Consider the following 27,270-nt stretch of genomic DNA (forward strand, 5'->3'; position numbering starts at 1 on the left):
CTTTCGATACCAAAAGAGAATGCTTCTGGTAAATCTAAAGTTTTAGGGAGCCATGTTGTTAAAAAAGAAGTAATATTGTTACCTTCAATATTTTCTGGCAGTCCAAAAATCCTAATGTTATTGCGCCTAGATCTATTTTCCAGGTCATCCAGCTTTGTTTGTAAATGTGTATTTTGTTTCAGCAGAAACTCAATGTTGACTTCCTGTTCTTGTATTTTATTTTCCATGTCATTCACAGCTTCTTCTATGCCTGTCATCTGGATCTTCTGTTTTTGCAGGTCCATATGTAACAAGTCTATTTGTTTTGTAGTTTTTTCTATGAAAGTGTCTATTTTAGTATCCATTTTATCCATCTTAGCAGTAAGTTGCTGGACTATAATTATCAGAGACTGAAGTTCTTTCTTGATGCTGGAGTCTTGAGAATTTGTCTTACTGGAACTCATTACAGACTGATAAACTGACAGGAAAATTTCCAAAGTAATTTCTGACAGGAATATTATTAAGATTTCCTTTCTTTTTTAGATATAGTTAAAGAACTATATAAAACAAACATATTTAGAAAGAAAATTACTTCAAGAATTAATTTTTTAAGTAATTAATTCCTGTCAATGTAATGAAATTGGTGGAGCTGAAGAAATCTGCTGCTATCCTGTGTTCATCCTTGGCCACGCCCCCCCCCCCCACTATCACATTTTGAAGGTACAATAAGTTTAATTTATTGTATGGGTTACTGTTTTACATGACTAAACAAAACACAGGAATTCAGTGCTTGGAGCGCGAACACCAACAAAAGAAACAAATAAAGCACTGTAGAGGTGCAGGAAAACGCCTTCCATGAACAAATCACCAACTTTATTATAAAATAAAAACAGAAGAGCATAAAAAGCATTAACTGCGATAATCGCGTTTTTCATGTCTAAAACTGGGATATAGTAATATAGTAATATATAGTATAATAAAGTTGGTGATTTGTTTGTGGAATTCATTGCGCTGCTGGATTCTTACTTTACCTCTACAGTGCTTTATTTGTTTTGTTTGTTTTACATGACTATTGCACTGAAATTTCTAAAGCAATTGCTGCTTCCTTTTTACAGTAATATTCAGGTTTGGTTTAACAGGGTTAAGTTTGGTTTGAATGTGCCTCTTAAAAATAGTTTTGCATGTTACTGACCTGCAATATGATTGGATATGGTTCTATTACAGAAGAAGAAGAAAAAAGAGACCTTTGTTTTCTACATCCAACACTATATTCAGCAAATATTTCATTCTAGCATTGAAGGTGTGCTGCGGTAGCGCTGTCACCTCACAGTAAGACGCTGTCCGGTTCGATTCTCAGCTAGAGCGTCTTCTGCGTGGAGACATGCGTGAATGGGCGTACCTTCGTTGAAGGTTGTGCGTCAGGCCTGGCAAGCCGGTATGTAAAAATCAACTGCCAATCATTAGCGGACCGGAGTTCCGCTGTGGCGACCCCTAACCCGGAAAAGCCGAAAGACGCAAACAATTAAAGGTGTGAACATACTTTCTGCTAATCCATTCCTAGTAAGTTGCCCTTTTTCACTAATGGAACGGATAATTCAGTTTTGTTTAATGAAACAATGAAACTCTTCAGACTTTAATTGAGTGTTGTTATCTGTAACAGCATGTAGGTTCTGGTAAACCACAAAGTAATTGATCTTCTCTGGCTACTAACTGTAGACTGTAAAGCATACCTCACAACTGCTAATGATTTATGCATGGAGCTGTGACTTTGGCCCGCATATTTTCCCTTACTCCACCAAAATTTACTGATGTACCTCAAAGTAAGGCCTGTTTATGACCTGAGGAACAAATAAAAAGTATGAGACAAATATTTGGACATTCTGTGAAAATTGGGACAATTGATAGGTATTTATTTATGGGTACATACCTTATTAAATAACTAAACTAAGCCTATTTAGAGATTCTTGATCACTTACTATGTAGAGTCTAGTGCATAAAGCCTTTCTATTCTGAGAAATAAGGTGTTCCTCTTTCTTTTATGAATTTAAAGGCCAGTGTCATGATTTTTAATGCTCAGAGGTTGAAAGGTATGCTGTGAACTTATAGGAAACGCATGCAATACTATTTTGAATACACCCCCCCCCCACACAGTCATGAGCACTCTATTTATATGAATGCACCTGCAAAGTCAGTGGGCAGACTTTTTCCATTGTCCTCCCAGAAATTCAGATATCCAGGCATGTTTTATCCTATCTGAAATAGCACACAGTCTTTACAGCTCACTCAATGTATTCATCTAACTTTGGCCACCAAATAAACTTTCATGGCAATGTTTTCATTTATAGAATACTGATTGACCAACACGAGTTCCTGCAGTAATGCTCCCCTCAGTTTCCACTGAAAAATTAAAACTGTTCCCCCAAAGGGCTCCTTGGATAATTCACATTTTATCTTATGCACAGTTAAACGTTATTCCACTCTGTGTGGCCAGCCTTCTACTACAATGATTAATAGTCAAAAATGCTCTTTGTCCCTCTGAGTCATTTATATTATTATCTTGCCTTTCTCTGGGATTTCTTCAAAAAGAATACTTATACATTCTGTCACTCTATCAATTATTTTATCAGCATTTTCAGGTAATGGAATTCAAGACACCATCAGTATTTATATCTCCTCTTGGATGTTCTATATATAATTAGACCTATAGAATTGGTGTAAGACTCATTGCCATAAATCCTAATAATTAAAAAAGTGCAATTCAAACAGCAAATCAGCAGATTGTACATGCATTGGTGCATAGAGGGCTAAAGCCCGGACTACAGTCCAGGCTGGGGAGTAGTATGGTTCCTGGCCAACTGGCACTACTGCTTGGCTTGTTCTGTTATAATGACAGGGCCTTGGAGTGAACTGAGGCCTGTCATGACATAAGGAGCCAGTGGTCTGAATATGTGGACACTCAGTGTTCTCACTGCAGCAATGGTGATCAGTGAGAGCACAAACCACCACCAAAACTGCCTGGAGGATTCTGGCCCCCTCAGACAGGATAGTTTATGACTCAGGGAAGGATTAATGATTGGCAGGCATGGGGGCAAAAACTATGCAAAAATGAAAAACAGCAAAATCTGAACTTCACAGTTACTTGAGAAAAGTGTTTGCTTTTGCAACGGGACTTTGTCTGCCTCTGCTCACATGCCTACTGTCTATGTGTACTAAATTCAAGGTTTTAAAACCTCCCAGTATGGGACTATTCTGAGATACCACAACCTTTAAGTTATTATACATTTCCTCACATTTGTTACTCATGCTTTGCTGCTTTGAGGATCACAGTTTCAGTCTTTAGAATTATATCAGGTATCTATATTTGGTTTGGTCATCACAAACTCATAAAATTACGGCTCCTCTCTGGATATGTGTTGCTGTCACAGTGGGCAGAACCTTACGCTCACCAAATGTTCTTAACAGCAACTTATGCACTATTAATAACTTAAATCTACTACTCCATAAGTATCGATATAATTTCTTTGCTCCAATATCAAAGCTAGATTTTCTTGTTCAATTTGTGAACATGTTTTTCTCTGCTGGAGAAGAAGTTCTAGAAAGCACAGACAATCTGTGTCACAGACCGAGCTTGTAATGCAGTAACACTTTTACCACACATTAGATACTTCTTCACTTTATTTAGCAGCATCCTATTCCTGACAATGCCACTGCCATGCAATCTGCTCCCTCAGCAGTCTGAAATAAAGATGCCAGTAAAGTAGTCTGGTTAGGCCAACCTTCCCATCGCAGTTTATTAAACTTACAAAGGCTTGCAGTACTGTCCGCAAGTGCTGGGTAATCCTTTAACCTTCTTAGGCAAAGGACAAATTCCTTTTTTTATCCACACACACCCCAGATATTGAGTTTGTGACTTGCCAACCTCTCAGGCTCACATTAAGATTTTATCATCTCAAGCCACATTTTTATGGCCTCTACAGTACATTCTCTAAGTTATGGAGATGTTCAGTTGTGTCTTCTTAGTGACATGTCTTCTAGCCTTGCCACCTCATGTCAATCTTTTAGCAGGTTTGCCCATATTGTTTTGAAAAATGGAAGGTGCAGAACTTATTCTAAACAGTAGTTTGTTATATTATCTTTCTTAGAATTATCATCAGGCAATACTTGATAATAAGGTTGTACTAAATCAGTGTTTGAGAACACAATTTATTTCTGATTCATTTGTTTAAACAGATTGGATGGCACAGTGGTGCAGCAGTAGCATTGTCACCTCACAGCAAGAGATTCTCTGATTTGATTCTCGGCTGGAGTGCCTTCTGTGTGGAGTCTGCATGTCCTCCCTGCATTTGTGTGGGGTTTCTCTGGGTACTCCGGTTTCCTCCCACATTACAAAGACATGCATCTGGAGCATTTTTCCTAGGGCCTCCACTGAAAACTGGCTTCATTCCAAGTCGGAATTTCCCATTAAACAAATGTTAAATTAGCTAAATAAATAAACCCATCGGGACAATTGCCTTTTTTGGGGGCAACCAGGGAACACTGTCTAGTTAAGTGACTTGCTCAAAGTCACACAGTAGGTAAATAGAGACTGAAAGATTCCAAACCAGGGTGACATGATGATGCTCATTAGCAGCTCATTGTCTTAATCCTCTCTGCTAAACCACTAGAGAAGTCTAGCAAATTCTGCCACTCAGCATAGTGATCTCTTCGGTGTGTGGGTAGAACAAAAGGGTTCCAGTGGGTTGCACGGTATGTGTCTGAGTGTTTTGAGATGAAATATATTAATGTTGCCACTTGATCAAAATCAGACATCTGAGGTGGAGGTGTACACAGTCAACAAAGTGGATGTAATTTGTGACTGCTTCCACTATAACTCATTGAGTTTCATTTTCACAGTGTTACACCCAGATAAAACCAACCAGTCTTAACCTTGCTGGATAAAAAAAAATGTTTCTGCAGGAGGCAAGCTTCTCTGCATCCTGAAGTCTTGGTGGGCATGTGCTTGTTTGTGTGGGTTTACTTCACATGGTCGAACGACCATAAAACCAAAACTGATTTAGCCAAGATGACAATACCGAAACTAAAAATATCAAACACCATACTTTTTCCAAGGGCAAGTAAAGACTTGCCCACCATGGGGAAATATGCCCTTTTCCCCCACTGTAGTGCGATCCCAGAGTTTGTATATATAGTTGGGTGGTGTGAGGGGAGCAGCCCCTGACCCTGGAGGGGAGTGTGGGGCACAACCCTCCACATAGGTGGGTTTCAAATAGTTTAGTTTGTTGTACTGTAGTTTTGGGCAAGTGTTTACTTGCCCTGGGAAAAAGTTTGGTGTTTGGCATTTTTAGTTTCGGTATTTTTGTCTCGGCTAAATCAGTTTTGGTTTTATGGTCTTTTGACCATGTGAAGTGTATATGTGTGTGTGTGTGTGTGTGTGTGTGTGTGTGTGTGTGTGTGTGTGTGTGTGTGTGTGTGTGTGTGTGTGTGTGTGTGTGTGTGTGTGTGTGTGTGTGTGTGTGTGTGTGTGTGTGTGTGTGTGTGTGTGTGTGTGTGTGTGTGTGTGTGTGTGTGTGTGTGTGTGTGTGTGTGTGTGTTGGGTGGGTGATTGTGCAGATATGTTAGCTGTGTAGTCCAGATTTGGATAAACATTTAATAGTAATACCAGGGAATGGTCATATAATCTATTGAAAGGTTGGTGCATGGTGATGTGATTTGTATGAAAATGGAAAATACTATGCTCCTATGAAACATGGATGAATATACGTTATTCTGTACTTAAGGATCAATCTGATATTGACTTACTAACAAGAATTGATGTGATTTTTTTATAGATTTATAGATTCATAGCTTCATAGACATTCCAAGGCCACTGAGTCTTATGACCATTCACACCTTGCCAGTACCTCCTCAGGCCATATCTCCTTTTTCCAGAAGGGTCATACCAGTCAATCCTGGAGTAAATTTAAGCATGCCCACCCTATCATCTAGTTTATGTTTAAAGGAAAATAGTGAGTCACGCTGCTTAACATGTAGGGGAAATTTATTTCAGAGCATTGGGAGGTGCTGGATAATAAATTAGTCCCTCCACCATGTTTTATTTATCTGTTGGTAAATATTTAGTTCTCTGGTTCTAGTATTGTTGGAGAAACCAGACTTGCAAAGAAACAGGAAGTCCAAGCTATTTGGGTCTCTAATGGTGTGGTAAGCATACTGAATAAAGGAACAGAACTTCCAGCCTAGTTGGTAGCTTAGGTACTTTAGGCCTGTGATATTTTTGGACAGGAACCTTTGGGGTCTTATTAGCTGTTTGATATATTTAAAGATACACATCCCAAAGGGGGCATTGTACTTGATAATTAGCCTTATCGATGCTGAATAAAAACAAGCAATTACCTCCTTAGACCTTTATTTTATATATATATATATATATATATATATATATATATATATATATATATATATATATTCCTTTGGCAATTAACTGGGCTGACAACAATTGTGACGTGATAGTAAAAAAAAAGGGACCTATCAACCCAAATACTTAGATCCCTGACTAAGTTTTTGTTTTATAATGGCATGTTGTCTATTTAATATGATAAAGGGAGGGGTCGTCTACCAGACTTGGTGATATTACACTGTTTAGCAGTTAGTTTAAGCCTATTTTTAGTACAAGAGTTTAGTAGGGGGAGATCATTCAGGTTAATTTGAGTAGTAGGGTGACTCAACAACAATTCCCAAGTTTTAGTCATCTGCAGGCTTTGTTAGCCACAGGTCTTGACTCTCTGATTAGGGATCTAAGAAGTAAATACCAGAAAGGAGAGGTTTCAGCACTGAGCGTTGAGGAACTCTTGTGATTACATCCATACTTTGGAGGGGACTTTAATTTCTAGGGAGGTAGAGAGAGTAATGTGTTTAAGTGGGATGTTTGTAAGTAGGTGGAGTAATGAGGAAGAGCTCATATTGAGTAATAAGGTTGGCTGGGTGGAGAAAGGGAAGAATAAAGGTAGGTGTGCTGGTGGTGGGTGGAAATTGGGGGCAGGGTAGGGGAGCGGAGTGAGCCCGCAGGGCGAATGGAGTGGGTTACAGCAAAGAAGATGGAGCCAGCAGCAGAAAGCAATCTGTGAAGCAGAGAGCAGTGCTCAAGGAAAGGGTCACGGGATGGGCACTGGGTCACAATGTATCTAAGGTAGAGAGAAGCAGAGAAATACACAGGGGTTTGGAGCTTAACAGGATAGTGGAGGTTGTTAGGCAAAAAGCTGTACTTACTAGGAGAGAGGAGAAATTGTAGTGAGTAAAAGCTGCCACCTAGTGGCCAAACAGTGTAGTTCTGAGGTGAAGGCACAAGCACTCCGGGAGGTGGGCTGGAGCTTAAAGAGCTTGGAGGGAGATGGTAGGCTGCTAGCAGGTGCACGCTGAGTCAAATAACAACCATAAGGGATTAAAGTGATTTACACATATAGGGTACATGCAAGCTAGTTGTAGTTCTTGAGGGGTGGCAGAATAGTTGCATGAGGCACTAATGGGTCCCCTAGGTAGTTCTTTCAAGATTCTTAGGTGGATCTTTCAGGGCAGGATGCTAGGGTACTATATAGAACAGAGTGAGATGCCTGAGGTGGTTGAGACATAGCTACTGAGAGCTGTAGAAGGAACAATAAGTAGTTATAGACAGGAGTGTAACAAATCAGTCAGTAACCTGGAAAATAATTTAGTTAGATAGTTTAGAAATAGTAGTAAGTAAACTAGCGGGGTGTGGGTGGAGAGAGGGAGTGTGTAAGCAGGAACCTAAGATTAGTGTGGAATGAGGTATACAGACAAAAGGTACAAGGCCGAGTAAATTCACACTAATACATTCAATAAAAACAGCAGTTCAACAGTTACAACCCAGGTAAGGAGGTACAGAGCAGTAAGAATCCACATTAAAAGAGACAGTTAAAGCAGCCAATTCATCATTCACAACCCTGCACTCAGGAGTTTGCAATTATCAATCGAATTGATCAGGTTCCTAATAAAAAAGGCATATACTTCAGAAAAATTAGCTAAAGCTGATTGAGCACATCCATCACTTCTACAATATACTGGAATTCTATAAACATACAGTAGGGTGGCAATTATATACAGAACGCAATCGCTCAAAAACGAGTAACTGCTGGTTAAACCCCTTTCATTTGTTACAGCAGCTACACACTGTGAGTATCAGTAATACACAACACGTTACAAAAGTCAGGCAGTTGCAGCACTACTAATTGTGGCAGGCAGTAATATAAAAATGCTTAAAACATCTATGGCCCGTGTTCTCACATTCCTTGTAATAGAATGGCTTTGTTGCATACAGCCAATTATTTGTGTAGCTATTATAAAAGGTTTTATTTTAAATTATTGTTTTTTCTTTTTCTTTTTTTTTTTTATTTTAAAATAATGTATTAGTACAGCTGCCTTCCGTTCTTTTTTTAAAATAATGTATTAGTACGGCTGGCTTCAGTTAAGACAGAGGTGAAGAAGTTACAGATAACAGCAAACTATTTGTTGTAAAGTTATGACAGTTATATTATTCCTTTACAAAATGATGTACTAATACGGCTACTTTCAATTAGAACAGAAGGGAAGCAGCTACAGATAATGGTGGACCCACCGAGTACATTTGAATATGGCAAATAACCAATTGAGGGTCAATTCCACACAGTCAGCTCCGGGTAGACCGAATGGGAAGCAACGAATGCTGCAGGACACACTGTATGCCTAGATGTCTGTATAAATTAAGCATACAGCATTAAGCAAAAAGCCGTTGTGGTAGCAGAGCTTATAAACACACACAGGGAACCAGAAACAGTGTGCCTGGACTACAGATAGCAATGGGAGTTGAAATGGTTAGCTGGGGATAATTAAGGATAAAGCATTAAGCATAATGTATTTGGTAAAACACCTCTACGGTAGCAGAGTTTATTAATGCTCACAGGGAACCAGGTACAGTGTGCTTGGACTACAGATAACAGCATTAAGCATAAAGCCTAAGCATTAAGCATAATCATTAAGTACAAAGCTGCTGCATTAGCACAGCTTATTAACACTCATGTGCTTGGACTACAGATAACAGAAGCTGTGATGATTAGCTGGGAGTAACAGCGGAGAAGCCAAAAGTACGATATAATGGCTTGGAACGCTGTTTCTAGGCGCGATCATAAAGTACAATCCACAAAGCATACAAATTAAGCTGCAACAGACCTGTGAATACCATTCTTAGGAACACTTATATCATACAAGCTACAGAACGTACAGTCATAGCTGCAACTGACCTGGAAATACCAGTAGCACGTATAACAAGAAGTGGTTATAACTTAACAAAAAGCACTCACCCACGAGCAGACGCCAACAGCCAACAGCAGGGACAGGACTGGAAGGGGGCAGGTCGAGACTTAAAAATGATGCCACGAGAACTGGCGTAGCTATATAGTTTTAGTGGCGAGAAGTAGGTAAGAAGAAGGGGGTAAGACAAGGAAATGGGAGGGGGAGGAGACCAAAAGAGGGAGAGTAAGAGGAGGGGGGAGGGATGAGGCAGGTAAGAGAGAGAGAGAGAGAGAGAGAGGTGACTTGAAAAAAAAGGGGGAGGGAGAAGTAGAACAGGGGAAAATGGAGACAGACTGAGAAGTAGAACAGGGGGAAATAGAAACAGACAGAAACAAGGTAGAACAAAGAAGACTGAGCCAGCAGCAGAAAATAATCAGTGAAACAGAGATCAGTGCTCAAGGTAAGGGGGCACAGGGGATGGGCACTGGGTCACAATGTTCACGTTGGGTGGTGCCACACACAGGCCCACAGAGGTGCTCAAGGGAAGATTGGGCTTCATACAAAGAATGGGGGGATACACTCAGGGGACGCAGACAGAAGTATGCTAAGTGCTATAATACTGGGATTACACATGGGTAGGCCCATTACATTTGATTCCACAGAATACAGACACAGCACATCTGGCTAGGATGCACAGGATAGTGTAGTGATAGGTAGTCCTGATAGTAAAGCTGTCTTGCCACAGTTACAGAGAAGATATACCATTACATATATTATGTATGTGCTGTATACAGATACATTCAAATTGCAAGTAACCATAGTACAAAATAATCCATGTACTTTTATACTTTCCCAATGCAAGGATTCACATGTGCAATACAAGTGAAAAGTACATCTTAACCACAGTACTGTAGATTACTGTGTACATCCTTAGGGCTGTGCCTGATTTAAATTATAACCCTGCTGCCATAAACTTACTTTAAACTACTATACTGGTCCTGCCGCTCCTGATTTTTTTTGTGCAGTCTGATATTTAGAATGGTGGCACATCTGCTTAAGCCACAAATACATACCAGGTTGCTTGGTCTGTATTCAGATGAGGTTAGGTTCCACACAAATCTATAAATCATTATAGTTCAGTGAAACAACTTCATGTTTTGAGGTGGTGCTAGGCTGCGCTGTTCTCACTATAGTAATTATAATTATAGTGGGAACCACTGGTTACCATTTTGTTTTACAGGACCCCACCTGATGTGCCAGGTATTGCAAAATTATGCCCTTTTTACTATACAGCTAACTCAGGGAGTCACTGATAGGACCTGAGCGTTTAAAACAGATTACTAACATTCTCAGTATTGGTAAGCAGTGTAGACAGTGACAACCTGAAAATCACTAGTAGCTAAAAAGAGTAGATGGTATTAGTAGGGTTTTTCAAAATGCAGTTTTATACTTTTTTTCAGTCATTCAGAGCAGTGCTCCTAATAAAAGTTATTTTATTAGGAGCTGTTAGAACATACCAGATAGTCTACTGTGGGGACTGTATCTGTACTGTGCCTGTTGCTCATCTATATCAGAGAAAAAAAAACTCTTGTAGTGGAGGCCCATTGCATATATGCAAATTACCCCTTATGGACATACGAGTGTTTCAGCCACATGACTTCTGAATGCCCTTTTAAAAACCTTGTAACTGAAACACTGGTTTGTCCTTAAGAGGTCATTTGCATTTATCCCATGGGCCTCCAGCACTGGAGTTTTAAGGTTTTACATAGTGAGGACTCAAACTTGGCCTGGTCTTTCTTGCAATTTTTTTCTGACTAGTTTGCCTGTATGACCTTTTTACCCCTTGGTTTGTATGTTTTTTGGGATATTTTGCAGACATCCTAATGTTTATGGTGGACATCAGCCATGATTTTAAGCTCTGTGTTGCTAAGTCATAATTAAGCAATTTATTTACGGTGCCGTAGTAAAGTTAAAAAAAAAAGTGTATATCAGCAACTAGTCGGGTTTGGGTTTATTGGGCTGAATGTACCCATTAAGACTTAAAAAGTCATGGGCATTTTGAAGTAATTTTGGTGTTGCACTAATATGTTCTTAAAAAGCTATTTGTATATATTTTACGGGCTTCCACTACAGGAGGTTTAAAATTTTATAAGGTGAAGACTCTAGTTTGGCTAGGTCTTTCTTGCAGTTTTTTTTTTCCTTAATAATACAGTATGAGCATATTAATTGTACAAGTCAAACAGTGAGACAGTTCATTTGCAGAACAACAGTTGAGTGATGTGGAATATACAATTAAATACCGATGACAGTGATACACTAAGAAGAAATTTGCAGTTTAAAGAGACCAGCATATAGGTTTATGGACACAAGAACTAGAACAGACTACAAAAAGAATAAAAAGCAATATTTACATATGTATAACGTATCAAAGAGCTGTACTAAAGTAGTTAGAAATAAAATAATGTTAAACTCAGCACATATGTAGTAGTTGCTTTAGGCATGATCTACTAACTGTTGTCGGAACATGGCACTTGTATTCATTACTAAGAAACTGATGTAGCTCTTTTTTAAATGCACTTATTTCCTCTTTTTTTGGATATCTTGAGGAAGTTCCTTGCTGCAGGTACAAGTTTTGAAAAGGCCTTTTCACCTATTGCCTTGTTGAAATGGACATTGACAAACTGGTAGAATTGTCTGTATTGGCGCATCTGTGCTGTAGCATATGTAGTAAAGGTGGATAGTATGAGCAGTGAATTAGTTGGGATATTAAACAGTCTAATAGAAGAGTGGCCCTAGCAGTGACTGGAAGCCATTAGGACTACTCTAGAGAAATACAATGATGTTCTCTGGGTTCACCCAGGGTTATGAGTCTTCAGATCTTGTTTGCAATCACCTACAGATTGTGGGTGTAGAGCAAAGTTTAAGGTAATTAATAGCAGACAGCATTCTATTTTGAGCATTCTAATTTGTAATGCTAGAGCTTTCCTAATAGACTTTATGAGCATACTGGAATGTTTTTAAAATAGCGTAACTCATTTAATTCAACTAATAAGCCATTCACAGTAAGCTTCATAACTTTTCCCACATTTGGCAAAAGGCTAATAGGCCTGTAGTTATTAGTAGCATATATATTGTCTATTTTCCCTATATACTAGTTTACTAACTGCACATTTCAGTTCTGTGATGGTACAATGCTCTCAAAGGACTTAGTAAAAAGCAACATAAGTTGTAACATAAGTTCTTGTCTAAGTTGTTTTAGGATCCTGTGATTTACTGAGCCAAACAATGGAGCCTTGTTAACTCTGGCATATGCCAAATATCCTGGATTTTTATTTTGTGTAGTGGATAATTACTTAAAGTGACCATTATCCACCTGGACAAGATATTTCTGACCTCACAAGTAATATCTCAAGGTCTCAATAACCATTTAGAAACAAAGGCCTTCTTTTCCTGTTGTATAACATACTGTTCCTTTGTCATGCATGGAAACAAAGGCCTTCTTTTCCTGTTGTATAACATACTGTTCCTTTGTCATGCAGCCTCTTGTTTTTATAAATCCTTTCATGTTCTGCCCTTTCTTGCTTTTACCGTAAGATGATTATAAGCCTTTACTTGAGCCACCCATATTTAAAATTAAAGTTTTAAAGACTTCCATATGTCATAACTCTGGAGCAATCTATATCTGTTTCACTTCAATGGTGCAGCATTTTGGTTCCTAAACTGAAATGATTTTGACACATGAAACATTTTGCAGCCAGCTCTTTGACTTTACTTTTTCTGACTATGCAATACTACACAAGAAGCCAGACATCATGACATTATATTCTAGCATTTAGATACTGAGAGGTGTCAGTGCCTTAAAGAAGCATAATTTTTACTGCACTCCAGCCTTTTTTAAAAGAAACAGGAACATATATTTTAAGGTAAATAATGTTATAAACATTGAGAGATAATATATAATACACTAATGTACTTTCACTTCATTTTTTTGCATTTAGCTATCATGCTAACCTTTATATATAATTATACTTTCATACAGGACTGTGCATTTATGGGTAAGAAAACACATATTAATAGTATTTATTATCAGCACAGTGTCATGTTCATGAACAATCACTATGCCTGGCTTTTTCAACAGTCTTCTAAATCTTGAAATCTTAAAAATTCATGGATTGTGACCAACATACCTTAGTCCTTCCCAAAGCTTCAGATGCACCTAGCTCTTCATCTAATGATGACTCTGGTGACAGTCCCTGAAGGATGTATTTATGGTACCTCTCTGCTGGACATCTAAGAGGGTGCCCTTTTTTGAGTGTTGACTGTGGTGTCTTAGATAAACTGTCTTTAGCCCTGCAGTCTCTTTGGGCTTCATTACTGATCTTGAGCACATCTTCTGTTTCTCATCATTTTACCATCTATAGCTCTGAGAGTTTTATCATGTATGATCTTGGTTACTCATGTTTCCACAAAACAACTGTTTCAGGTTGTTTCCTATTACAGCTCTGATGAATTCTCACCTTATTGCCTTTGTTTAAATCAGAAAGAATCCTTGTTTGTCTAGTTTAGAATTTTCTGCATTTTCTGCTTTTCACTAAACATAAATCATTTCTACGAGGCTGAATTGCATTGCCAATGGAAGATATGATCAGTTGCTTGTATATTAGATGATTTAGTCAAAATATTTCTATTCGTCTTACTGGTAGACACTAGCTTTCTGTAATTTGGTACAATGATGTTCTAAGTTCTCTGTGGTTGTCTAAAGATATAAATTGGTATTCTATTGGTTAACCTGCAGGGTGTATGTTTTAAGTAGAGTTTAAGTCAAAATTTGAAAAAAAAGTATTCCAGTTTTGGCAGTAATATAAGAATAGCTATAGATTTTATTATTTCCTGAAACAGTAAATTAGTGTACCTGCAAGCTATCCTGAGATGGTCAAGAGTCTGCTTTTTAATATGTTTAATGTGTATGTGTGTGTGTGTGTGTGTGTGTGTGTGTGTGTGTGTGTGTGTGTGTGTGTGTGTGTGTGTGTGTGTGTGTGTGTGTGTGTGCGTGTGTGCATGCGTGTGCATGCGTGTGTGTGTGTGTGTGTGTGTGTGTGTGTGTGTGTGTGTGTGTGTGTGTGTGTGTGTGTGTGTGTGTGTGTGTGTGTGTGAAGGAATGTAATTAATTGTCTAAAATAATACCTAGGGATCTTTGTGCCTCATGTGGGTCAAAAGTTATGCTGTACTCAAACTGCATGATTGTTTTACTGTATTTTATAACTAAATTAATTTTAACAACTAATTCCATATGATTTTGAAGTTGTTTCCTTATATGGCATACTTATTTCAGATAGATTCAGAATAAACTTTGATGGATACTGCACCATGACAAGAAATCATGTAAGTATTTGGTTATCCTTTTGTTGAGGTAATTGCACCATATATCTGACTTTTTCATCAACTGATTTCAAGCCTTTTAAAGTAAAACTTCGTTTAGATCTCACTTTGACTTTATACATACTCTTACACAGCTTGAGGTTGCAGACTAAAGTCTATTCAGTAACTAAATCAGCCTTGTCATGTTCTCTGGTTGCTTTGCATACTAGTATATAATCAACATTTTTGATAACATTATCAAATCACCCTGTCATCTGCATATTAGCTCTTTGAATCAACAAAATGCCATCTGTACTTGTTTTACACAGCTTGAAACTTTCCTCATCCAGCTTGATTTTCCAAAATCCAGAATTTGTATCAAGTACAGAAAAATAATTTTCATTTGGCATGCCATTGACAATATCTGCTTTAGTACAAATTGGTTACTGTTCTCTCTTTTTTTAACTTTATTCAGATTTTAAAGAGCTCTGTATGTACACATCTTGTCAGGTATAGATTTATTTGTGTACATATCTTGTCAGTTGCAGCCATACTGTGTATCCAGTCACTAGGTTAAATTTGTTCCTCAATAAAATTCATGCTCTTAATTCTGTATATCATCTTTTAGTTCTTTCTCTCAGTGCCACTGGAACTTTTCTTTTTACCCATAAAACTAGTAAGGGGTGGGGTCTATTTTTATATGATACTGCTAAGGAAAACTGCCCAGATTACTAAACAAATATTTACAGTTATGATGCAAAGTGTAATGCTTTACATGTACATCATGAATTACTGCCATTACACCAAGCTTCTGGCAAGTCCAGTGACTCAATACACAAGGAATTTCTGTTCCATTTATTTGTAAACGAATCTTATATTTGTTACACATATATTTGCTAGTAATCAATGTCTGACCAATGTTTATAGGTGATGTCCCGAATAAGTAAGTGACTTACACATGCAAGTTTCCAGCTTAGTTTTATTTCAGGTTTAGCTATTCAAATATTTGTGTAGACGCTGTTTTTATAGGTTCATAGGTTCATAGGTGTGTACTAGGCTAATGGCTCTGGAGACCTTAAAAGCCTAGCCCATATGATTACCCTGGCATCGTGCCACCCGATCTTAGTTCCCAGTGCCTCTGTCAAGTAGAGCCACTGGAGTGATCCCTAGGGTGATTTTTTTATTTCCCATCCACTCATCAAGATTTCTCTTGAAGAGGGCCAGTGAGGTGCTCTGTTTGACATGTATGGGAAGTCTGTTCCATAGCATGGGCAGTCTCTGGGTTATGACATTGTCCCTCCAGCACATTCTGTTGATTGTGGTAATGAGGTTGAGGTTTCTGGAGCGTGTGGTGAGGAGGGATTGGGATTTCTTTAGATGTAACATTTCTAACAGAGCTGGGTCAGACATGGCTTTGTAAGTCAAGCAAAGATCGCCTCTAAGTAGGCGATATGAGACAGAAAATAGTTGGAGTTTTTTTAGTCTGCCCATATAGGACAAGTGTTTAAGGCCAAGAATCCTCTTTGTGAGGTACTTTTGTGGCCTCTCCAGTTGTTGCAGTTGTCTAGTGAGGTATATGCCAAATGGGGCATTGTACTCGATGATTGGCCTAATGAGGGAAGAGTAGAGGGAAACAATGACCTCTTTCTTCCTGGATGCAAAACCCTTAGTAATGAGATGTGCCACATAGAAGGACTTTCTGACCACAGTGGCAATGTGGTGGTTGAAAGAGAGGCTGCTGTCAACATGTGTTCCCAGATCTCTTGTAACGCCTTCTGTGTTCAGTGGACTACCATTGATGTGGTAATTCAATGAAATTGGGTTTTCCCAAAGGGGATGATGACACATTTTTGGCATTGGGCTTAAGGCCATAGTTCTGACACCAGTCGTTGGTCTCAGTGAGGCCTTTCTTTAGGATGTCAGCATAACTTGGGGAGTTAATAATAGCTTCCAACTTGCAGTTGTCTGCGAACATTGTCAGCCAGAGTCACTTCGTGTTGGCCTGGACTTCAGAGAAGTAGATACCAAACAGAAGAGGACCCAAGACTGAACCCTGTGGGACTCCACTCATGACTGGTTGGCAGTCTGACTTGGAGTCAGCTACTTTCACACTGTGGATTCTATCTGTGAGCCAGTTTGCAACCCACCTAATGATATAGGGGTTGATGCCTAGCTTATTGAATTTTTCTATGATTTCTGAGTGAGGAATGGTATCAAAGGCCTTGGCCAGATCAAGGTGTGTGAACCACCTTGCCTTTATCCACATGGTGACTGACTCAAAGAAGTCGACCAAGTTGAGCAGGCATGATCTACCCTTCACAAAACCAAACTGTGTGGGATCCAGAGTTTGGAGATTCCCTATATCCTTGTTTATTAGGTCCATGATGATGCATTCCATAGCTTTACATATCAGACTCATTAGGCTAATGGGGCGATAGTTGACAGGGTCTGTAGTCGCCTCTCCTTTGTGGAGAGGGATGACTGCAGCAGTGCGCCATTCGGTAGGAACAAAGCCTCAGGTGAGGCTGTGATTGAACAGAGCACACAGGTGGGTGTCAGTTCACTCTGTAGTTTATGTAGAACACAGCCAGGGTTATTGTCAGGTCCCATAGAAGCTGTATTCTTGGCCTTGGACAGTGCTGTTTTAACCTGTGCAGCAGTAATACTGGGTGCCTGGCAAGCTATTGTTAATGTGATAGGTCCTTTGGGAGGGGAGAGATGGGTGAAGTTGGCACTGAATCTGTTGGCCAGTATATTGGCAATATCTGTTGGCTTGGTATAGGAGGTACCATTGTGCCAAGAAATCCAAAACACAGCAAAATCAAATCCAAGGCAAAAGCAGGGTCCAGACACGGAGTATCACAGCAATCACTTTACTGATTTAGTGCTTTCGTCGGCCTTACGCCTCAGACTTCATCTGATGAAGTCTGAGGCTTAAGGCCGACGAAAGCACTAAATCAATAAAGTGATTGCTGAGGTACCATTGTGCAGTAGCTCAGAGCAAATCTGGATATTGCCATGGAGATTCTTGACATAATTATAGAAGGCCATGTGGTTGTCTTTACTATCTGCCACAATTCTGTTTTCATAACTAGCTTTAGAAGATTTGATGAGGGATCTCAATCTTTTGTTGAGGCTGATAAGGGGGTTTTTCCAGTCTTGGGACTTTACCTTATTCCGCATCAGTTTCCTCCTTCTGTTGTAGAGTTTGTTTATGGCAGGGGACCTCCAGATTGGCTTCATATTTTTGGAGGAGAGCATCTTGATTCTATTGGGTATGGCAAGATCCATGCATTTGTGTACATGTTCGTGCAGTGCACTGGTGTATGATTCGGCAGTCATGCAACTATTCTCCATTTGCATGGGTGCCATGAAGTTAGCCACCTCTGTTTTTAGGAGCCCAAAGTTAGCTTTGGAGAAGTTTTTCATGGTGGTTACCTTTGCAGGGGGTGGGGTGGGAGGGATGTGGATTTCCAAAGTGATTTGTTTGTGGTCGGATCTAACCAGGGAGGAGTTGACTATTGGTGTAGTGCAACGGTCCCCCATGTTAGTAATGACCAGGTCAAGGATGTTGATACCTCTAGTGGGGGTAAGAACAAGCTGGTCCAGGGTATTGGAATTAATGAATTCCAGGAAACGTTGGGCAAGTGTACTGGTACATGAGTAGTTTTCCCAGTTAATGGAGGTGTAGTTGAAGTCACCCAGTATGAGATTGTTAATTTGGACCCTAATATTCTCCAAGATGCTTAGGAATGTGGAGTGTGAGTCTTGGGACATGATTGGGGACCTATAGCAGGCTACGGCCTGAATCACTGTCTTACCCAATGTTAGCTGCACCTGAAGTATCTCTGATGCGTTACGTTGGGCTACCAGTGTGGAAGTATGTGCATCCTTTATGAATATGGAAATACCACTGCCTTTGGAACTTCGGTCCAAGTTCTTTGGCTGAAAGGCGTGGAATGAGTTATAGCCTGGTAGTGCAGGGGTGCTTTCTGCTGCCTTGAACCAGGTCTCTGTTACAGCACAAATGTCGATGATCTCCATTTCAAGGAGTGCTTTGAGCAAGTGCATTTTGAAATTTAGACTTCTAGTGTTGAGCAGCATGACCCTCAGATTGCATTTGTCTGTAGTTGTTACGGTGGTAATCTGGTCTTTTCAATCTATTCAAATGATTACTTTGTATGCCAGACCTTGATTATTTGAGTGTCACTGTCCATATGTCTTGACTGGTCCTGTTGATCCAAATTATCATTATGACACTCTTGTACACTGTGAACTCTTTCCATAATGATTGTATTCACATATAAATCCTTTTCTTGGTTCTGTTTAACTACACACACACTTTTGTTTTCCTCATTTACACAATTTAGCAACATGATTTATTTTGTCACAGCTCTTATATAATTGTTGCAATGCACAAAACATACATCATGCAATACTTATCAGAAACAAACTTAACTTGCTTGCTTTTTATGTTTCACATGGCTCAGTTTTACTGTTTCTGCAATTTCTTTTTATGTTCCACATGCAATTTTGTGAAATTTTAATGTCCCCATTAACTCTTTTTCTCATGTTAAAGTAATTTAATTTACTCTATGTACATATATTTCTGCTGTTTAATTTTAAATCTACATCTAATAACAATTTACCTATTGCTTGGTTATTTGAATACCACACAGAATTTTATTTAACGATAGTAAATTGTGTTACTCCCCAAAGTCAATCTTTGGATTCATTTGTAATCCAGTAATTAGTCAAAAAGGGATAAGAAGAAAGATCATCAAAAAACTCACCAAGTCAGTATTCAAGTAAACTACTATATCAGTACACTTTTGGAAGAATCACCATAGTCAAAGTCTATGAGCACAACACTAAAGAAGTGCTTGCTTCACCTAGGGTTCAAACCCAGACTTTCTGCATCACTGTTATAGCTACTCTCCCATTAAGACTCTAAAGCAACTTGAAAACTTGCTATTCTCTCCCCCTACTATGTGATTCACACATAAATGTACAAATAAGAAGAATGGAACTTCAACTACCAATTTAGAATTACTCATTTATTTACATGTTTGCTATTTAGATTTTATCAAAAAGTGGGCTGGTCCCCAGACCTCTTTTTTTACCAATGATGAAGAATCATTATGGAGCACATACAAAATTAAGTGCAAGACCACCTTCCTCTCCTAACACAATACACAAGTAATAAGACAAAGAGAGAGAAAGGACACAAAGCATGATGAAACTTCCTGAATTAGAAGTCAAATAAACCATTATATAAAGCTTTTGGAATCATAGACCTAGCTGAAGCATGGACTTCTTTGGTGCTGCACTGCTAGGGCTAGATTCTTAAAAGTTCACAGAAGGTATTTATGGACAGTGCAATACACTGAAGGAAGACTCCAATGCACCTGTTGTGGATACAATTCCAGAAGGCATGCTCAAGGCTGACCAACTACTTAAGTATTCAATGTAGGATAATTAGGGATTCCGCACATGCCAGTGTGATTCCAAAACACATCATGCAAACACAACACAACTCAAATGTGACAATCAGCTACACTGACTCCACTTCCAACATTCTCTATGCATACATTACAGACCCTAAGGTTTTCACGTGAATGTTATTATGTCAAAATCAATAGCAAAACTTAAAAAAAATATATAACAATGCAACCCTCTATTAGTACACTGCAATGAATAGCAGCGATACAAGCCATAAATGAGGATGTAGCTGTGCATCCTAGAAGGAAGCCAGCTAGAATCAGAACAAAGCTGCAACTAAACCAGTTGTCAGACAAGAAAATAATCAACAGATACTGTCTAGACAGAAAATGGTGCATGTGGTCTATAACATCTGCACCACACATGTCTGTGCAGACACTGCAAGGAAACCCCACCCTCCTTGAAATCAAAATGTACCTCAGCCTGGGTATACTCACATCTGGGACATTCCAGAGACATATGGGGGATGCTGTGGGAGTATCACAGACAGTTGCCAGTTGTATCCTAGCCAAACTCCTGGCAGCTATGTGCAGCAAGATGGATGACTACCTACCCTTCCCATCCACACTCATGGAGAATTGTAATGCATTGGTTCTAGAACATCGCAAACTTCCTCCATGTAGTTGGTGCAACATACCTATTAAGACACCAGTACATCCAGAAATAGACTGATACATAAACAGAAAGGGATGGCCATCCATAAACCGCCAAGTTGTGGGTGCAGCAGATGGTAGCATAACAAACATCATGGCAACACACCCTGGAAGTGTCCATGATGCTACCATTTGGAGAGAAAGTGGACTGCATTCTAGCAAGGTGAAATTCTGGAGGTACTGCTTCTGGGTAAGTACAGGAGCACAGCTAGAATGTAACTGAAGGATCCCCCTGTCAACAACATCCAGTCTGAACAAAAGTGGTTTTACTTCCTCAACAGGTGACTGTGGGTTATCCTCTTTACCCTTGTCTAATGACCCTGTACTATGATCCATGCAACCCTACACAGGAGGCCTACAATAGAGCACATTCAACAACCAGAAACACCATTGAGTGTATGTTTGGTGCAATTGAAAGTGAGGTTAAGATATCTGGACACATCCGGGGGTGCACTGAAATACAAACCTGAGAAGGCGGCACAGATGATAATGGTGTGTGTCATGCTGCAGAACATATTAATCTGAGCACATGGCAGTCTTCCAGCTGAAGGTGTGGGTGAACTATCACAAGAGCCACAAATGTCTGAAGATGACATCTCTCAGTTATCAGCGGAGGAGCAGGAGGGCATAGGAGACAGATGTCACAGGCGTATGCAACATAGAGTGTGACTACAAGTGCAGGCCAAGGCTACACAGCAGCATCTGACCCAGACATCTGAGCCATGACAAGCTTCATGTACATGAGTACACAGATTAAACATTAATGTTCAGGTGTTGCCCCACAACAGAAACACACATTGCATCTAATGGCAAGTAAGCACTAGATGTAAACAGTGAGCATCAAGCATAACATGCCTAACCTGTTCCAACATGAACATATGGAAATGTGTCAAAAATAAAAACATCATCTCAGTGCACAACTGACACAGGTATGCATACATACTCATTCTGTTTTATCACTGTATGTTTGGCAATAAGGGACACACATCAGTGCCACATGTACAAAAATCATTACATGAAAAAAGAGAAATCTTACACGACATCATCCAGACATTTTTATTTCAGAACCACATATCCTAGCACAGTGGTACTGAAATAACATGAGTTAACTATGTGTACTACACTGTTGGGCACACTCTAAAACAGTCTTAGTCGAGCTTCCTGATGTCTCACACTACCGTTCACCCTACCAAAATCAAGCACAGACACATCCTGCCCTGTTTGCTCCTCAGAGGAGATTGAGGGGGATATGACACCATGTTCAGATGAAGGAGCATGGCTTTGAGTTGAAGGTCTTGTTACTGGTGGAACCTCAGCAGATGTGCCAGTAGTTGATATCTGTGCAGGCTGGACCATGGACAGGTATGCTTATGGCCAGTGCTGGTTCTGTGGACTGGTGGCCTGCCTCACACAGGTTGCAATCTTCTGTGCATACTTATGGAATGCAGAATCCTGTTAGTAGTACAACACCTGCTGGGTACACACCCTCTGACACTTGGCCTTGTCCAACATCTACCTGCCTACATCTATGGTGATGACCTGTGTCTGGTTGTTGTGTGGATCCACCAGCAGCAGTGCTCCCAGCTGTAGTGTGTTGATTAATGGCCTCACCCTGTTCAACATCCACTTTGTCATCATCCTCTAAATCCATTGACAACTGGCCCTCCCCAGTCCAACTGCTGATTTGGCATAGTGGTATGTTGCTCTGACTGTAGTGCACAGGGTCCTGGGTTCAAGACTTGGCAATGAAATGCATGGTGGTAACACAACATTTACAGCTCAAATGGTGTAGTGATGCATTGCTCTGACTATGATGTACAGGGCCCTGGGTTCAAGACTTGGCAGCACTGATTATTTTGCTACAGTCATCCCTCTCCATAAAGGGAGAGCAACTACAGACCCAGGGAATTATCGCCCCATTAGCCTGATGAGTCTGATATGTAAGGCTATGGAGCACATGATCATGGACCTAATTAACAAGTATATAGGGAATCTTCAAACTTTAGATCCCACACAATTTGGTTTTGTGAAAGGTAGATCATGCCTGCTCAACCTGATTGACTTCTTTGAATCAGTCACCAGAGCTGTGGATGATGGCAAGGCAGTTTATACCACCTACTTTGATCTGGCCAAGCCTTTGATACCATTCCTCACTCAGGAATTATTGATAAACTCACCAAACTAGGCATCAACCCCTGTATCACTAGGTGGGTTGCAAATTGGCTCACAGATAGAACCTACAATGTGAAAGTAGTGGACTCCAAGTCAGACTGCCAACCGGTGATAAGTGGAGTCCCCCAGGGATTGGTCCTGGGTCCTCTCCTGTTTGACATATACTTCTCAGAAGTCCAGGCCAACACGGACGGACTCTGGCTGACCAAGTTCGCAGACGACTGCAAGCTGGGAGTCATTATTAACTCCCCAAGTGATGTAGACATCCTACAGAAAGGCCTCACTGAGACCAATGACTGGTGTTGAAACCTTGGCCTTAAGCTTAATGCCAAAAAATGCGTCGTCATCCCCTTTGGGAAAAACTCAGTTCCCACAAATTACCACATTGATAGGAGCCCACTGAATACTGAAGGCGTTATAAGAGATGTGGGGACGCAGGTTGACAGCAACCTCTGCTTCAACCACCACATTGCCACTGTGGTCAGAAAGTTCTTCTATGTGGCACATCTCATTACCAAGAGTTTTGCATCCAGGAAGAAAGAGGTCATCATCTCTCTCTACTCTTCCCTCATTAGGCCAATCATTGAGTATAATGCCCCATTTGGCATGTACCTCACTAGACACATGCAACAGCTGGAAAGACCACAAAAATACCTCACAAAGAGGATCCTAGGCCTTAAACACACATCATACATGGACAGACTCAAAAAACTCCAGCTATTCTCTGTCTCATATCGTCTACCAAGAGGTGACCTCTGCTTAACTTACAAAGCCATGTCTGACCCAGCTCTGTTAGAAATGCTACATCTAAAGAAATCCCAATTCCCCACTCACCACATGCTCCGGAGACCTCAACCTCATTACCACAATCAACAGACCATACTGGAGGGACAGGTTCATAGCCCAGAGACTGTCCATGCTCTGGAATAGACTTCCCATATATGTCAAGCAGAGCACCTCACTGGCCCTCTTCAAGAGAAATCTTGATGAGTGGATGGGAAATAGAAGATTCACCCCAGAGATCACTCCAGTGGCTCTACTTGATAGACGCACTGGGAGCTAATGTCAAGCGGCACTTTGCCAGGGCATTTCTATTGGGTAAGCTTGTAAAGGCTCCAGGGCCATTAGCCTAGTACACATCTATGAACCTATGAACATCTGAGGATACATCTGGATCAACAACTGTGTCAACTTCACAGATGAGCTCTTCAAAAAACTCAATGTCCTTGTGTGCCAGGAGTCATACTACCATGGTGAGACACATTATGAACTGTTCTGTCTGTAATTCAAATCTACCAATACATGCAATTATATTTACATTCATCATCTTCACTTTGTGTGGAAGTTTGTTCATGGCTGTTCATGCTGCTGTAAATCAAACACAGGAATACATGAATGTGCATGCTTAAGCAATATGCAGTGATTGTCAAAATACTCATCTCTGTACTGAACTTGGATACATACATGTCCATCTTGGAACCTCTGTTTCAGTCCCACCACCAGGGATTCATCTCTCCCCTCTTGCTGTATGCAGTGTGGCTAAAAAAATTGTGATATCATTGGGAAGATCAGTGGCAGTACACCACCTGTGGCATCTCTCAACCTTTCGTAATGTTTGACTTTCTTGGCTGCATGAAGAATCATGTCAGAGTAGTGACATCTACAGGCCTCACAGGATTGGGTGTGGCTTCCAATGGCATTGATCATATTGGTGAGGTCCGTCCAGATTTCATTTCTCCACATAGTTTCCCCTGAATGGCCTAGGAGTCTCCTTCTATGTTGGCAGAGAGCATCAATGATGATGTCATTTTCCTGGGGGCAAAATTGTCACCCCTAGGATGGTGGGTCATCTGGATAACATTGATGCACACATGATAAGACTCATAGATGAGCACATTTATCCATCTGAGTCAATGAACAGAATATGTCAAAATAAACAGTATGCATTCCTGTGCAATGCAAACATCTGCATGACACTGTCTGTGAGATGACATACGGAAAGTATCAACAGTGGCATCATACAACATCTGTGAAAGCAGCATAACTTGTAACATCTGTACACTCTGTGATCAAGATTAGAACCCCTGACATTGCATATATGTTGAATACAGTTCCAAAGACAACAGCATCATGGCATCACAGTCTGCTTACATTTCACATTACAATACTAAATCACTTAACAAATAAACAACTTACAGAAAGCGGCAGCATATCTTTGGATCCTTAAGTAGTACAGATCCATAATAAATTGACACAGCACTGATAACACCTTTGGTACGAAGCGTTATTGAATCTATAACAGTATAAGACTATGGTAGAACACTGTTTTAGGAGTCATGATTTAATAAATACCAGTAACATTGACATCATTACTGTTATCATTTGCATTGGGACTCTGTATATATAACTGCATATGGGACTGCACTAAACAATTTAGAAGAGCAACACCTGTATGCATAAATTTCAAGACAAAATCACTCTAGGAACTCATGTCAACTTTTGTAAAATTTAACATATGGATTAGGTATAATTTTAAACATATACTGTACCTTCTGAAATGAATAACTTTAGCAGATGTATTAATTACCACTACAGGAACTACAACCAGTTGCCGATGTACCTCTCATTTAGACTCACAGAATCAAAGTGCATTTTGCGTGCACAAAACGTTAAGTGCCATTTGTGCCATACATAATTAATGAGGATAATTAAAATTCTCACACATCCACATAAAACATCGTTCTGCACTGAAAAAACAGGTGGCCCTCATAAACACCCAATAGGTATCGATAAATGGTAACATGTGTAGCATGTGCCAGTTATCTTACAATAATCTTAGAACATGACATCAGCATCACTTTCAAGTATTGATTTTGATACATTTACTGATCAGACCATTGCTATCTGCAAACTGAGTGGCACCTCAGTGAGCATTTCTCTGTGTTTCTGTTTTTCAGATTTGAAAAAAATTCCAAATTATGATAGAGACTTTGAGGAGCCTGTGACATGTCCATGTACCCAACTGGATCAAACAGGAGACAGCCCAGATGTTGACGGTCTATGCTGGATTGGAGCAGAGGATGAAAGCATGGCCCATGATCTTCATTATAATCTAAGTGTAGAACCAGATTGCATGGGCACACCAGTGGAGGACAGGATTCTTCCCCATTGGAATGCAGGTTCAACACCGCTATGATGACCTGCATCTGAACGAAGCAGCTGAGCTTCGAAGGAGGGTCGATGAGGTGTGGAGGCAGCCCGTAGATCCCTACAGTAAATATCAATATTCTACGTATTCCTTAATATTTCTACAGAATTTACAGATATTTTTTGAACCATATATAGCATATACATTTTGTTATAAACACACTTTAGCTGCTTTGTGAATTAGCTCATTGGGATAATTCAGCGGACTTTTGACTTATGTCCTTTGAATTTATACGTTTCACAACATTTCACATAACCACTGTCCTTGTGCATCACTGATGCCTATAGAGCCTAGGCTGCTGATAACAGCACATTTTGTAGTTTGCCATTATAGTCCCATTATTTGACCTGTATACAGCATATAAATGGTTTTATAACCATATTTTTGCTTCTGTGGGAATTAACTTGTGTAGCTAATTCAGTGGACTTTGTAATTACTGCCCCCTTTACTGTGGGTTCAATTCCCATGTTGTTATTGTACTGAATAATTAAATAATAACCATAAGTATGTCCTTTGAAGATGTACATATATTATCTTACATCTAACTACATAATCTCACATAGCCACTGTCCTTATGTATCAATGATGCCCATAGCACCTAGGTCATGGATGACTGAGTATTTTGTAGTTTTTCATTATAGTCTCGTATCACCTAATGGACTGTTACAAGATGGAAGACGTACAAGTATATAAATTACTGACATCATTCTTCCTACACAAGTACACAGACAGGTTTAATTAATGTACAACTTAATGGTCATAACATTGGTTAAACATCTTTGGTTACGTTTATGTTTATAGTTGTTATGTCTTCACTATGAGAAGTGTAAAAATTGTATGCGTTTTCCCTATTCTTCTGTTTGTCTCAGGATTTCTAATAAACATTTGCAGTAACTGTTGTCTACAATGAAAGCCTAGTACAATTTTGCTCGGCCTACAAAATAATTGTCCAGTAGGTCAACATTTTGGTGTGTTGTGGTTCAAAATGACACAGGGAAATATGTTACCTTGGTTAAGTTCACCCATAACATTTTTTTCAAAAATTATATTGCAATAGTTTTTTTTACATTTTATGTTGTGCACGGTAATGACTCACTGATCTAGTTTTTCTAGGAATAA

General features: G+C 39.7%; 1 protein-coding gene across 1 annotated transcript in view; it reads right to left on the reverse strand.

Annotated features, from left to right (window-relative positions):
- The window catches only part of LOC122807210 (involucrin-like), a 90,380-nt gene extending 64,785 nt beyond the window's left edge, over positions 1-25,595 (reverse strand). The window contains exon 1 of the mRNA XM_044078493.1: positions 25,564-25,595. Coding sequence (XP_043934428.1) covers positions 25,564-25,595 — 32 coding nt within the window. The remainder of the gene's footprint in view (positions 1-25,563) is intronic.
- Positions 25,596-27,270: the final 1,675 nt, after the last annotated feature.

The sequence above is a fragment of the Protopterus annectens genome, chromosome 1.part0 (genome assembly GCF_019279795.1).
Source record: "Protopterus annectens isolate FY-2018-M chromosome 1.part0, PAN1.0, whole genome shotgun sequence".
In the NCBI taxonomy this organism is placed as follows: domain Eukaryota; kingdom Metazoa; phylum Chordata; order Ceratodontiformes; family Protopteridae; genus Protopterus; species Protopterus annectens.